Below are 15,069 nucleotides of genomic sequence, written 5' to 3'. Positions count from 1 at the left end.
GTAAGATTAAGTTTTGCTCTTACCATAAACAAGGCACAAGTTCAAACAATACCAAATGTTGGTATTTTCCTGCGTAATCATATGTTTAGTCATGGTCAACTGCATGTCGCACTTTCTAGAGGAGTTTCTCAAAGATCCACAAAAATTTTAGTAAAAGATGGGAAGTTACAAAATCGATCAGGGGTGTACACCAAAAACGTTGTGTACAAAGACATACTGCTACCAAATTGATGAGAAAAATATAAATGTGAGATATCATGAATTCTTTTTCCTAATAAATCGTTAAAAATCTATTTACTAATTTATACAACTCATTTTTTTAATAGGAGGCGACGAGATAAAACTCAAGATGCAGTTCAACGCTGACGCGACAAGAAATATTCAGTTCGTGCATGTGGATGCTATTACAAGATATCAACAAAATGTATTGCGGTTGAATGATCTGTTGCATATGGTATATTTTAATTAATTGTTATTTTAATTATAATTACGTATAATTTTAGAAATAAGTCTCATCTAACATTGACTTTGATAATTTTAAATTCTACAAGGACGCGGATAATTGGTTTGGGCTGGAAAATCACAATTGGGAAGAAGATAAATGACTTTGGATGTTTGATTTTAAAAAAAATTCAAAAACTTAAGAGACATACGTAAGCAAGTTTATTATGCAGTCTATCTTTTTTATTTAACGTAGAAAGTTATGAGTATATTTTTGTTAATTTATTTTATAGTACGAAGAGAATTGGTTGGATTGAAGGCTGGGATCTAACGAAGGTATGACAACTTATACTATTTAAGATTTTATAGATGCATGTTTTTAATGTTTATTTAAGTTTTATAATTTTTGTTCCCGTTAATTTTAAAGAAAGACATAGAAAAACGAAGACAGATAGAAGAAACAACATTGTTCAGGTACATATGCGCTTATAGTTGAAAGAAAAAAATAATAATAATAACCTTACTTATTATTGCATTATGCTCTTGCATTTTTACCCTTATTTATATATTGACAGAAAAAAATCAGACCTGCCAATGATATTGACATAAAAACGGTACTACATATATTACATATTATGCTTACTGAATATTACTTCAATGTAATAGAATAAATTCTCAGTTTATAATTGTTATTCCTGTAGTTTTACGAGCGTCGCAAATAAGAAGACAAGTTTTGAACATATGATTCAAATAATTTTATCTCATGTTTATGAGATGATACATTTAATAGTCTTATGTCTAGCTATTATAAATAAGTGAAAATTAGGGGATGAAAACATGTTGCAATGTGAAGGTGAAGATGAATATTTTCTTCTTTCAATATTTTTTAAATAATGGTAGCTATGCAATTTAAATCATTTATTGATTTTTTATGTTTGCATAGTGATGATGAATTGGTGATATTGATTTCAATATAATTATTGTTCTAAAAAAATTGTCAAGTACACTGATGACTATATTTAATGTAAGTACATATCACACACAATATTTTCATTATAAAAACATCATTGTATCGTATTAAAATATACTTTAAACTTTAATCATCTCGCACACGCAGCGCGTGTGCCTCGGTCGCTAGTATATATATTTCATAAGCTATATGTTGGGGTGAATATCAAATCAATTAACCGGACTAATTGACTAAACTGAATTAATTTTTATATGTTGGGCACTGAGTTTGCCCTAAACTCCTGATTTCATTACCTAAGGTTCACCCGTAAATTAATTAATCTTCTAGTTTCAACTAGGGGTGGTTCGGTATGGTATACCGCGGTATTCAACGAATACCGCATACTGTACCGAAAATTTTGGTACCGAAATTTTTGATACCGCATATTGTACCGAAATTTTGGTATGAAATAAATTCATACCGTTCTTACCGAAAAAATTCGGTATACCGAAATTCGGTACGGTATCGGTATGATACCGTGTATACCGACATTTTTTTAAAAAATACGTGTAAGATTAAGTTTTGCTCTTACCATAAACAAGGCACAAGGTCAAACAATACCAAATGTTGGTATTTTCCTGCGTAATCATGTGTTTGAGGGTGTTTGGCAGAGCTTAAAAGCTCTTTCAAACAGCTCATAAGCTGTTTTAGAGCTTTTAAGCTCTAAATTTTTGTTTGGTAATTTTTTTAAAAAAATAGCTTATAAGCTGTTAAAATAAGTTGTTTGACAGCTTATAAGCTGTTTTTAAAAAAGTAAAAGGGATGTACGTTTTTCAAAAAGATCTTATTTTAACATTCTATCTCTCTAAAATATCCTTAAATATTTTAATAAATCTCCATCATATTCTCCACCCATTAAATATTAAATATTATTTTTAAAAAAAAATTCCAAATCACATAAATTTTTATAAAATAAAATATTATAACAATTTTATTTTTTAATATATGCTTATTCTAAAACTATTTTCATATATGTATAACTCGAAACATTATTTTCATATAGTTATACTCTTTCTGGTAATTTCGACGATAAAAAGATCTTATAATAATACAAAACACATCAACATCTTTAAGTTATTTAAATTAAATTTATTCAAACACTTTAACAAGTTATTTTTAAAATAAGTTCTAACAGCTTATAATATCGTAAAATAGCTTTTAAGCTCTAGGAGCTTATAAGCTCTTTTTAATAAGCTCAGTCAAACACCCTCTTAGTCATGGTCAACTGTATATCGCACTTTCTAGAGGATTTTCTAAAAAATCCACAAAAAAATTTAGTAAAATATGGGAAGTTACAAAATTGATCAGGGGTGTACACCAAAAACGTTGTGTACAAAGACATACTGCTATCAAATTGATGAGAAAAATATAAATGTGAGATATCCTGCATTCTTTTTCCTAATACATCGTTAAAAAAAAATCTATTTACTAATTTATACAACTCATTTTTTTTTAATAACAGGCGACGACATAAAACTCAAAATGCAGTTAAACGCTGACGCGACAAGAAATATTCAATTCGTGCATGTGGATGCTATTACAAGATATCAACAAAATGTATTGCGGTTGAATGATCTGTTGCATATGGTATATTTTAATTAATTATTATTTTAATTATAATTACGTATAATTTTAGAAATAAGTTTCATCTAACATTGACTTTGATAATTTTAAATCCTACAAGGACGCAGATAATTGGTTTGGGCTGAAAAATCACAATTGGGATGAAGATAAATGACTTTGGATGTTTGATTTTAAAAAAAATTCAAAAACTTAGGAAACATACGTAAGCAAGTTTATTATGCAGTCTATCTTTTTTATTTAACATAGAAAGTTATGAGTATATTTTTGTTAATTTATTTTATAGTATGAAGAGAATTGGTTGGATTGAAGGCTGGAATATAACGAAAGTATGACAACATATACTATTTAAGATTTTATAGATGCAGTGTTATTAATGTCTATTTAAGTTTTACAATTTTTGTTTCTGTTAATTTTAAAGAAAGACATAGAAAAACGAAGACAGATAGAAGAAACAACATTGTTCAGATACATATGCGCTTATAGTTGAAAGAAAAAAATAATAATAATAACCTTACTTATTATTGCATTATGCTCTTGCATTTTTACCCTTATTTATATATTGACAGAAAAAAATCAAACCTGCCAATGATATTGACATAAAAACGGTACTACATAAATTACATATTATGCTTACTGAATATTACTTCAATGTAATAGAATAAATTCTCAGTTTATAATTGTTATTTCTGAAATTTTACAAGCGTCGCAAATAAGAAGACAAGTTTTGAACAGATGATTCAAATAATTTTATCTCATGTTTATGAGATGATACATTTAATAGTCTTATGTCTAGCTATTATAAATAAGTAAAGATTAGGAGATGAAAACATGTTGCAATGTGAAGGTGAAGATGAATATTTTCTTCTTTCAATATTTTTTAAATAATGGTAGCTATGCAATTTAAATCATTTATTGATTTTTATGTTTGCATAGTGACGATGAATTGGTGATATTGATTTCAATATAATTATTGTTCTAAAGAAATTGTCAAGTACACTGATGACTATATTTAATGTAAGTACATATCATACACAATATTTTCATTATAAAATGTCATTGTATCGTATTAAAATATATTTTAAACTTTAATCATCTCGCACACGCAGCGCGTGTGCCTCGATCGCTAGTATATATAATTCATAAGCTGTATGTTGGGGTGAATATCAAATCAATTAACCGGACTAATTGACCAAACTGAATTAATTTTTATATGTTGGGCACTGAGTTTGCCCTAAACTCCCGATTTCATTACCTAAGGTTCATCCGTAAATTAATTAATCTTCTAGTTTCAACTAGAGGTGGTTCGGTATGGTATACCGCGGTATTCGTACCGAAAATTTCGGTACCAAAATTTTCGATACCGCATACCGTACCGAAATTTCGGTATGAAATAAATCCATATCATTCTTACCGAAAAACTTCGGTATACTTAAATTCGGTACGGTATCGGTATGATACCGTGTCTACCGACATTTTTTTAAAAAATAATACGCATATACCGACATTTTTAATATTTTTTCCGGTACACCGAAATATCAAATTTTTGAAATCGTATCATACTATCCGAAAATTTCGGTATATACGATTTTTTTTTCGGTATGATATATGCGATATGACGGCATTTCGATATTTTTCCCCATCTCTAATTCAACAACAACAAAAAAAAAGAAGTTAATTAGTTTTCCTTCTTGCAATTTTATATACTTATTTGTTGGTGAATATTCGCTTGGTTAAGGGATTTTAACTTGAACTATTTTTTTTTTACTCTATCAATCGAGATATAATAGAATTGTTTTCTTCTTGTTTGGTGGGGATGGTGGCCATTTTTTCATTTTTTTTTTTTTATTTTGAAAAATCTGTTTAATCTTTGATATCTGTTTGGTTTCAACTTTCAATAGTTTATGAATAAATTTAGTTCCATTTCAGTTTAACAAAATTAAATTTCGCTCCCACCAAACCAAATGCTCACCCTAACATACCATCAAATATGAGACCTTGTTCAAATTAATTTTATAGTCTCTAAAATATATTTTTCGAAAATATTCTCTCCTTGATATCTTTATTTATTTTTAATAAGCTAAACATGAACAAAAATAAAAATCCAAACATAGAATTTGGATTCCTAGCTCATCCCCAACTAGAAGAACAAAAGATTAAAAAGAATACTACTCCAATAGAATTAAAAAAAATATTACTCCAATAGAATAAAATAAGTTTTATACAATAGTTATATACAGCATGCCAAAATTCACTGATTTCTCAATAAATGTTACAATATCAATTCATGCTTTTCTTTGCGACAATCTTTACAGGAATGTGAAAAATTAAACTTACAAAAATTAATAACAATAAATTTTCCTATCAAATTCTTCTATATTTTTATTTTTTTTCCATATTTTAAATGTTTTTTAACCTTTAAAAAAGAGAGAAAAAAACAAAAGAACACTTATTCTTGATCAAGGTCTGTTCAAAATGCATTCATTTCCAGAGTCAAACATTTCTTGATCAGCACCAATTTCCTGGCAAATTCCCCCACCACCTTCTCATCCCCGTCCCCACCAAACGCCGCCGCCACCAAGTCGGCGTTACTCCTCCCCCTCCACTTCCCGTCTCCGCCGGAATCCGGCCTTATCACCACCAGCGTAGCCCCCTCCATAACCTTCCCACAACCCGGCAGCTCCATCTTCTCCGCATACCATATCTTCATCCTCAAACTCCTGCAATCCGTCAAGATCCCACCTTTCCCCTTTCCCTTGGAATCCTTCATCTCTTCAATCTGTTCTTTGTTCATACAGAGCATCCCCTGCTCACTCTCATCCGAAACCACCACGTTCTCGACCATCGTCCGATCTTTCACCGTTTCTTGAATCAAGTAATGCCTGGCGGATGCCGCGATCAAGCAAGAAAGCGTCCACACAATCCTCAGTTTCAGCTCTGCTTCCGTCATCACACGCGATTCCTGCTCTGCTTCTCCCGAATCATCCTCATGGTTGTTTGCACACTTTTCAGACCAAGATTTGGCTCCAACAATCACACAGCTCTGCAGTTGGCTCCCGAACTCCGCCTTCCACTTCAGAAAAGTCGTCGAATTACCGCCGCTGTCACCGTTTCTTGAACCCAATTTCTGAAATCCATGGCACGGCAGCCTGAGATGGAGCGCTCGCAATTCATCAAACGGCTTCAAGACATCATTGGGCACATAATGGGAACAGTCATCGCAGCTGTTATCCCCGTTTCTCGACCTCAACCTCATCATCCGAGAAATAAAACGGACGGGTTTAAACCTCATCAAGGCTCTAACAACAACGTTCTTGAACGAATTCTTGGAAGAAACCTCTTCACATTCTTTGCCGACCTCCCGTCCCCTTTTCCATGGGATGGAGAGGAAAACTTGGTCGACTTTAGGTACAATGGAATGAAAACGTTTGCAAACAGACATGGACAAACATAAATACTTTGCATCGTGCAGCTTATTGAAGATGGAAAGAACAATCTCATCTGGCAGACGATCGAACAAATCGTCATCAAACCCAAGAATTTCACTGGGATTCATCTTCTTTTCTTCAGATTGCTTGCTTTTAAGATTCGGAAATCGGTGGGATTCTTGCGCATAAATACTCGAAATTATGGATAAAAAAATTGGGAGGGAATTGGATGAAACTTCTCAGGTGTCGAGAGAAGCCGTGTGCTACAGGAGAGTCTGGTCCAAAGTATTGCACACGTATAACAAAACCAAAGGCGGCGACCTTGACTTTTCCGTATATTCAGACACCTTAACATTTTTTATTTTTATTTTTTTTCGAATGCTCTCGATTTATAGACCGAAGATGGATAAATAAAATGAAAAATAATAAAAAAAAATTAAAAAAATAATATTTTATTTATAAATCGGATCAATTCTTGTTTCACAAAATGAATCTATAAGATCGACCAGTTTTTGTGATTTTTTTAATGTTTCTACTTTTTATCCCTTTGACAAGTGGTTACGTGGAAGTCTTATCTCTACATGCTATCTTAGTCTATATAAACAACAAATTTCTTATTTTATCTCTACATGCTATCTTAGTCTATATAAACAACAAATTTCTTATTTTGGGAAGTAATAGTACGCATGCTGCGTGGGTAAATTAACTATTATATACGTGGCATATTATACACGTCTCAGGGTTTTGGTCAATTATCAAGGAAATTAGTATCCAAATTCAGTTACTAAAAAAAACTTAAGTTGTACTAAACAGTATAAATATAAATTTAAAAGTTTGTATTAGTCGGTCAAAAATTATTTGTGACAGTGTACAACAAATTAATACTAGACGCATCCCATACACACGCATTTGTTGTTAAAATATGAATGTTTATTATTATTTTTTTTCTAATAAATTTAAATTTAAATTTAAAATGGAGTTACGAAAAATGAAGAAAATCATGGGTGCATAAAGTTTAAAATAGAGATAAATATTTTTTTTCCTTTTTGGTTTTTTTTTTTTTGGCTTTTCGAAAGATAATTTAGATGTTTCGTCTCTAACTTCACCAAATCAATTTTAATTCGGTTATTAAGTGGTGGTCTTCTTTAATAAAATATAATAAAATATTAATATTGATAAAAATGAATGGTGAAATTTCAAACTATCCCTCTAAAAGTGCATATAAGAATCAATATTTAATATAGATGGTAAAATTTTAAGGCTCGATTTCGGCTTGAATTAAGTATATTCGAGTTCGAACTCGATTCGAAGCTCGACAATTTCAAATATTTAGGTTCGAGTTCGGCTCAAAATGAAGTTCGAGTTCGGCTCGAAATATTCGAACTATTGATCGGATATTATGGTTTGAAAAACTCGAAATGTCCGAAAAAGTTCGAAATGTATATATATTTATTATATCATTATATTAATAAAATATTAAGGCTCGCGAACTATTCGCGAACTATCGAACAAAATAATTTTAGCTCGAGCTCGGCTTGAAAAAAAGTTCGAACATGTTCAGATTCGGCTCGAGTTCGATAAGTTCGAATACGAATGAAATATTTATCGTGTCAACTCAAAAAAACTCGCGAACCGGCTCGATTCGTCTACACCCCTAAATCCAATGAAAAACCTATGGATCTCACTCACGTATATTAATAAACTAGAAAACATGCACGTGCGTTGCACGTGAGGAACATGGATATAGTAATTAAAATTCGATACAAAACAAAAACAAAAACTCCAGTAATACAGTCTTACGAGTCAACTTTGTGAGATTGATTTTTTATTTAGGTTATGCATGAAAAATTATTAAATTTTATGTCAAAATTATGATTTTTATTTGTAAATATGAGCAAGATTGACTGATCTCAAGGATAAAGATCTGTGAGACCGTCTCACAAGAAATCTTCGCCAAAATTAATTAACTCAATAAAAGATAACAACAATAGTGTTAAATTTCAACAATTCATGTCAATTACTCAAATTAACCAATTTGGAAAAAAAAATTAATTTTTTTTAAAAATATTTGAACTACTAAATTATTTCTCTTATCTGTTTTTATCGTATCATTTTCTTTTGTCATGTTCTTATCGTAATGGTTTTTACTATGTTTTATTAAAGTAATTTATAAATGTAAATTACAATAAAACATTGGTTGGAAAAAATTATTACAAATTAGAAAATTGAAAATTTTAAAAAAAATCATATCAAAACAATCTTTTATTGTGTTTTATTTAAGTAATTTATAAATAAAAATCGGGAAAATTGCTTTTTTGATCTTGTATATTTGTCATTTTGCGATTTTGATCCTCTAATATTTTATATTTTAGTTTTAGTCCGATATCTTTATTTTTTTTTGGCAATTTTGGTCATTTTTTCGATATGACGCTGATCTGATACAAATACAGTGCTGATATGGAGATGACGTGTACAGTGCCACGTAAGCATTTTCGAAAAAAAAAACCAAAATTGCCAAAAATCGAAACTTTCAAGAAATTGCAGTTTTCCCATAAAAATCACAACAAAATGCTAGTTGTAAAAAACTTTAATTTAAATACATAAATTAAAATAGACGTAAGATTCTCATGCCTAAGTGCAACAGAGTTTCCTGAGTTATTCAATCTATATTTGAGTGTTTCTAGCCATAAGAGCAGCGTGCTGCTGAGGTCGTAACGAAAATGTGCTCAAGTGTGGGACTCTCGACTTCTACGGACTAACGACAGATGAAAGTATAATCTCGATTACGTAATAGTTATTGGGAGTATCTATTGGATCAACATAAACTGTTAGATAAAAAAAATAGTGATATGATGTTCAATTATCTTTAAACTCATGTGACTTTATAGACTCTGTGCTACTAAACCAGTTTTTTAGAGATATGTAAGTACTGACCGGAGATATCCAGCTAATATATTGCAGTATTATTTGTCATATGATGCATGATTATCTTGTAATATATATATGAACATGGGCTAATCACATTTGAGCCTGACATCCCTTTAGGATAGTCAGTTGAGTAGGGTCTCTCAGTTTGTGAGATCGTCTTACAGGGGTTGTTCTTTTATTTTTCTTTCGAATTCTAATTACTCCAACATATGTTCCTCACGTCCGGGATCCACTACTAATCATTTGATAAACATGTAATTAACTTAATTAGAATATTATAACATATAAATAGCCGAATATAACAGAAACTCGAGAATTAACTATACAAACCAATCGAATTACTTAAAAAATAAAAATATCCTTAAATTAAAACCAACGGTACCCTCTACTCCTAGGTCCTAATAATTGATTAAACATTGATTTCCTGAACAACTTGCAAGTTGCACCATCGAATATGGTGTCCATGATAGAAGCAAGCACATGAGTGAAATTGCCAAGTACGCAATGTATGAGTACACAGTTTTATATACAATGCATAAATCAGGACTACTTTGGTAAACCGAGATTTAAAAATTGGAACTCATGCTCAGAGTGTAGGAACCCCGATTTGAGCTCGATTTTCCGAAAATATATTCGATGCCACAAATACTGACCATGATCTTGGACATACACTGTCATGGATAACTTCACACGTTTGTTCTAAGAATCCAGTGGGTGTCACACGGTTACAAAAAACAAGAGTTGACCGACCATGCTTAACTGACTATCTCAAGGGATATAAGGCTCAACGTAATTAGCACATGTTCATACGTACATTACAGGATAATCATGCATCATATGACAGATAATACCTCATTATATAAAAATTCAAACTCAGTTGGATATCTTAGTCACAAATGTAAAACATAAAGAAGACACGGAAAAATTCACAATTCAAAACTTATACCACATAAATACTTGATTGTATTCGTACTGAAATTTTGTATATTTTATATATGTTTTGAATTATTTCACTTATAAGGTTAAAATTTTATATATTATGATATAAGATTTATTATGCATTTTAATATCAAATAATTCACTAAAAATGTATTGATTTATATTGTAGCTCTCCTGTTAGACAATCTAGTTTTGATGATTTGATGCCTTCAAGAAAACCAGTAGAAATTAGTAAATATAGCGTAATATTTTTTTCAACTGAATATTCACTAGTTACAAAAGATAAATAATAAATTCAGTAGACTATTTTGCATATCTCATGTGTACTATTTGTTATATAATGTTCCTAGTTATGAGTTAATTTATTTTCTCAGTATAACAATTCATTAATTAGATCGTACAGAAGAATTTATTATCGTCACCATTTTTGGAATAAATCATATTCAAAAGACTCAATCATTTATAGTTATCTCAAGTCTTATAATCCAGAATGCAAAGAACGTTTGATCAAATTCAAAATATTGCTTGTACTACTGTTTCTCACAAACAATTATTGCATCTTTTGTAAAGTGTGAATAAGTTGTTATCTGAGAAAAGTATTTCCCATAATTTTTATTGATTATCATAGTGTGTTGCTTGTTATGAGTTTCAGTGGGCAAATGTAAGATTGATAAATTAGATTTTTGTATCGTTTGTGACAACCAAATTAGATATTGGAAACCAAAACACATGAATATGATTTAGTTGACATTTTTATTTAAATATATAATCTAGACATATAATTTCTGGTTAATGACTACAAGTTGAATAAAAAAATAAAAAATTTGAAGATCTGAAAAAAGACATATATATAAATTTATTTAAACATATAATTTGTGGCTATAATTGTTACGAGTATAATAAAGAGATTACAGAATTATAACATTTAAAAAAAACATACCGAAATTATCTTTTATCATTTTTATTCAAATAACTTATAAATGTAACAAAAAAATGTTGGTTTCAAAAATTATTTTTTTAAGATATAATTTGTAGTTAACGCTACAAATAAAGAGAGAACAAATTTAAAAATTTTAGAAAATCTAAAAAAAGGCATACAATAATATTTTACCTTGTTTTATTCCATTAATTTATAAACACAAACAAATGGATTACAAATTAAAAAAATTAGAAACTCTAAAAAAATAAACGACATATAAAAATGATATTTTACAATATTTTAATGAGTTTCTAAAAAAAGACATAATTGAAACTCACATATTTATAATATAGAACATAGATAGAAGATAATAGGAGAATATTAATTGGTATTAAGCTAAATTATTATTAAACAAAATTCAATGCATTAATGAAGCATGTGAAAGGACAAAAACAACCCATAAAACAAAAAAAATATGCAAGATAGAGAAGGGAAAAATTGAAAATTCACAATTAGAACTCACATATTTATAATATAGAAAATTCAAAAATTCACAATTAAAAATCATATAAATATAATAGTAATAAATAATAGATATGAACACCAAATAAATCTAAACAAAATTATCTTTAAAAAAAATTGCAACAATAACGATGCAAATTTTTTATATATAAAAAATCATTTTTTTAGTAGAATTAATTAATAATAGGAGAATATTAATTGATATTGAGCTAAATTATTATTAAACAAAATTTAATGCATTAATGAAGCATGTGAAAGGACAAAAATAACCCATAAAACAAAAAAAATTATGCAAGATAGAGAAGGACAAATTTAAAAATTCACAATTAGAACTTAATTAGAAAATTCACAATTGAAAATCATATAAATATAATAGTAATAAATAATAGATATGAACACCAAATAAATCTAAACAAAATTATCTTTAAAAAAATTGCAACAATAACGATGCAAATTTTATATATAAAAAAATGGATTTTTTAGTAGAGATAATTAATAGTAGGAGAATATTAATTGATATTGAGCTAAATTATTATTAAACAAAATTCAATGCATTAATGAAGCATGTGAAAGGACAAAAACAACCCATAAAACAACAAAATTATGCAAGATAGAGAAGGACAAATTTGAAAATTCACAATTGAAACTCACATATTTATAATAAAAAAATGTTGGTTTCAAAAATTATTTTTTTTAAGAAATAATTTGTAGTTAACGCTACAAATAAAGAGAGAACAAATTTAAAAATTTTAGAAAATCTAAAAAAAGGCATACAATAATATTTTACCTTGTTTTATTCCATTAATTTATAAACACAAACAAATGGATTACAAATTAAAAAAAATTAGAAACTCTAAAAAAATAAACGACATATAAAAATGATATTTTACAATATTTTAATGAGTTTCTAAAAAAAGACATAATTGAAACTCACATATTTATAATATAGAACATAGATAGAAGATAATAGGAGAATATTAATTGGTATTAAGCTAAATTATTATTAAACAAAATTCAATGCATTAATGAAGCATGTGAATGGACAAAAACAACCCATAAAACAAAAAAAAATATGCAAGATAGAGAAGGGAAAAATTAAAAATTCACAATTAGAACTCACATATTTATAATATAGAAAATTCAAAAATTCACAATTGAAAATCATATAAATATAATAGTAATAAATAATAGATATGAACACCAAATAAATCTAAACAAAATTATCTTTAAAAAAAATTGCAACAATAACGATGCAAATTTTTTATATATAAAAAATCATTTTTTTAGTAGAATTAATTAATAATAGGAGAATATTAATTGATATTGAGCTAAATTATTATTAAACAAAATTTAATGCATTAATGAAGCATGTGAAAGGACAAAAATAACCCATAAAACAAAAAAAATTATGCAAGATAAAGAAAGACAAATTTAAAAATTCACAATTAGAACTTAATTAGAAAATTCACAATTGAAAATCATATAAATATAATAGTAATAAATAATAGATATGAACACCAAATAAATCTAAACAAAATTATCTTTAAAAAAATTGCAACAATAACGATGCAAATTTTATATATAAAAAAATGGATTTTTTAGTAGAGATAATTAATAGTAGGAGAATATTAATTGATATTGAGCTAAATTATTATTAAACAAAATTCAATACATTAATGAAGCATGTGAAAGGACAAAAACAACCCATAAAACAACAAAATTATGCAAGATAGAGAAGGACAAATTTGAAAATTCACAATTGGAACTCACATATTTATAATAAAAAAATGTTGGTTTCAAAAAAAAAATTTTTAAGAAATAATTTGTAGTTAACGCTACAAATAAAGAGAGAACAAATTTAAAAATTTTAGAAAATCTAAAAAAAGGCATACAATAATATTTTACCTTGTTTTATTCCATTAATTTATAAACACAAACAAATGGATTACAAATTAAAAAAAATTAGAAACTCTAAAAAAATAAACGACATATAAAAATGATATTTTACAATATTTTAATGAGTTTTTAAAAAAAGACATAATTGAAACTCACATATTTATAATATAGAACATAGATAGAAGATAATAGGAGAATATTAATTGGTATTAAGCTAAATTATTATTAAACAAAATTCAATGCATTAATGAAGCATGTGAAAGGACAAAAACAACCCATAAAACAAAAAAAAATATGCAAGATAGAGAAGGAAAAAATTGAAAATTCACAATTAGAACTCACATATTTATAATATAAAAAATTCAAAAATTCACAATTGAAAATCATATAAATATAATAGTAATAAATAATAGATATGAACACCAAATAAATCTAAACAAAATTATCTTTAAAAAAAATTGCAACAATAACGATGCAAATTTTTTATATATAAAAAATCATTTTTTTAGTAGAATTAATTAATAATAGGAGAATATTAATTGATATTGAGCTAAATTATTATTAAACAAAATTCAATGCATTAATGAAACATGTGAAAGGACAAAAATAACCCATAAAACAAAAAAAATTATGCAAGATAAAGAAGGACAAATTTAAAAATTCACAATTAGAACTTAATTAGAAAATTCACAATTGAAAATCATATAAATATAATAGTAATAAATAATAGATATGAACACCAAATAAATCTAAACAAAATTATCTTTAAAAAAATTGCAACAATAACGATGCAAATTTTATATATAAAAAAATGGATTTTTTAGTAGAGATAATTAATAGTAGGAGAATATTAATTGATATTGAGCTAAATTATTATTAAACAAAATTCAATGCATTAATGAAGCATGTGAAAGGACAAAAACAACCCATAAAACAACAAAATTATGCAAGATAGAGAAGGACAAATTTGAAAATTCACAATTGAAACTCACATATTTATAATATAGATAGATTAAATGACCATTGTTTTATGAATTCTTAAGATAATTGTAGGACCGATCGCTTATCGCTTTACCAAAAGTTATAGCTGGTGGTAATGGTGCAACTTAAATCTTTTAAACCACACAGCAGTCCAAGTGTCGTGGTTCGATCGCTTTACCAAGCAGGGACAATTATTGCACCCAACAATCTTCATCCCAATAATTGAATCCTTGCAATCAATGTGAATCTAACACATGACCTTGACTCTGATACCAATTGTAGAACCGAGTGTTTGGCGTTTTACCAAAAGCTATAGCTGGTGGTAATGATGCAACTCAAATATTTTAAATATTTTAAACCGCACAGCAGCTCAAACGCCATGGTTCGATCGCTCTACCAAACAAAAACAATTAATGTTCTAAAGA

At 28.0% G+C, this 15,069-nt stretch overlaps 1 protein-coding gene across 1 annotated transcript; it reads right to left on the bottom strand.

Annotated features, from left to right (window-relative positions):
- Positions 1–5,289: 5,289 nt before the first annotated feature.
- LOC140882081 (F-box protein At5g46170-like) lies at positions 5,290–6,716 on the bottom strand. Its single transcript, XM_073287826.1, has one exon. The coding sequence runs from the start codon at positions 6,585–6,587 to the stop codon at positions 5,502–5,504; it is 1,086 nt and encodes a 361-aa protein (XP_073143927.1). The 5' UTR covers positions 6,588–6,716; the 3' UTR covers positions 5,290–5,501.
- Positions 6,717–15,069: the final 8,353 nt, after the last annotated feature.

This window comes from Henckelia pumila, chromosome 2 (genome assembly GCF_033568475.1).
Source record: "Henckelia pumila isolate YLH828 chromosome 2, ASM3356847v2, whole genome shotgun sequence".
Lineage (NCBI taxonomy): Eukaryota > Viridiplantae > Streptophyta > Magnoliopsida > Lamiales > Gesneriaceae > Henckelia > Henckelia pumila.
The sequence above is the reverse complement of the archived record's forward strand: the minus strand, read 5'-3'. Positions and strand labels throughout refer to the sequence as shown.

What these genes read in the sequence shown, in the direction of transcription:
- LOC140882081 (XM_073287826.1), bottom strand. Translation starts at nt 6,587, where the DNA reads ATGAATCCCAGTGAAATTCTTGGGTTTGATGACGATTTGTTCGATCGT.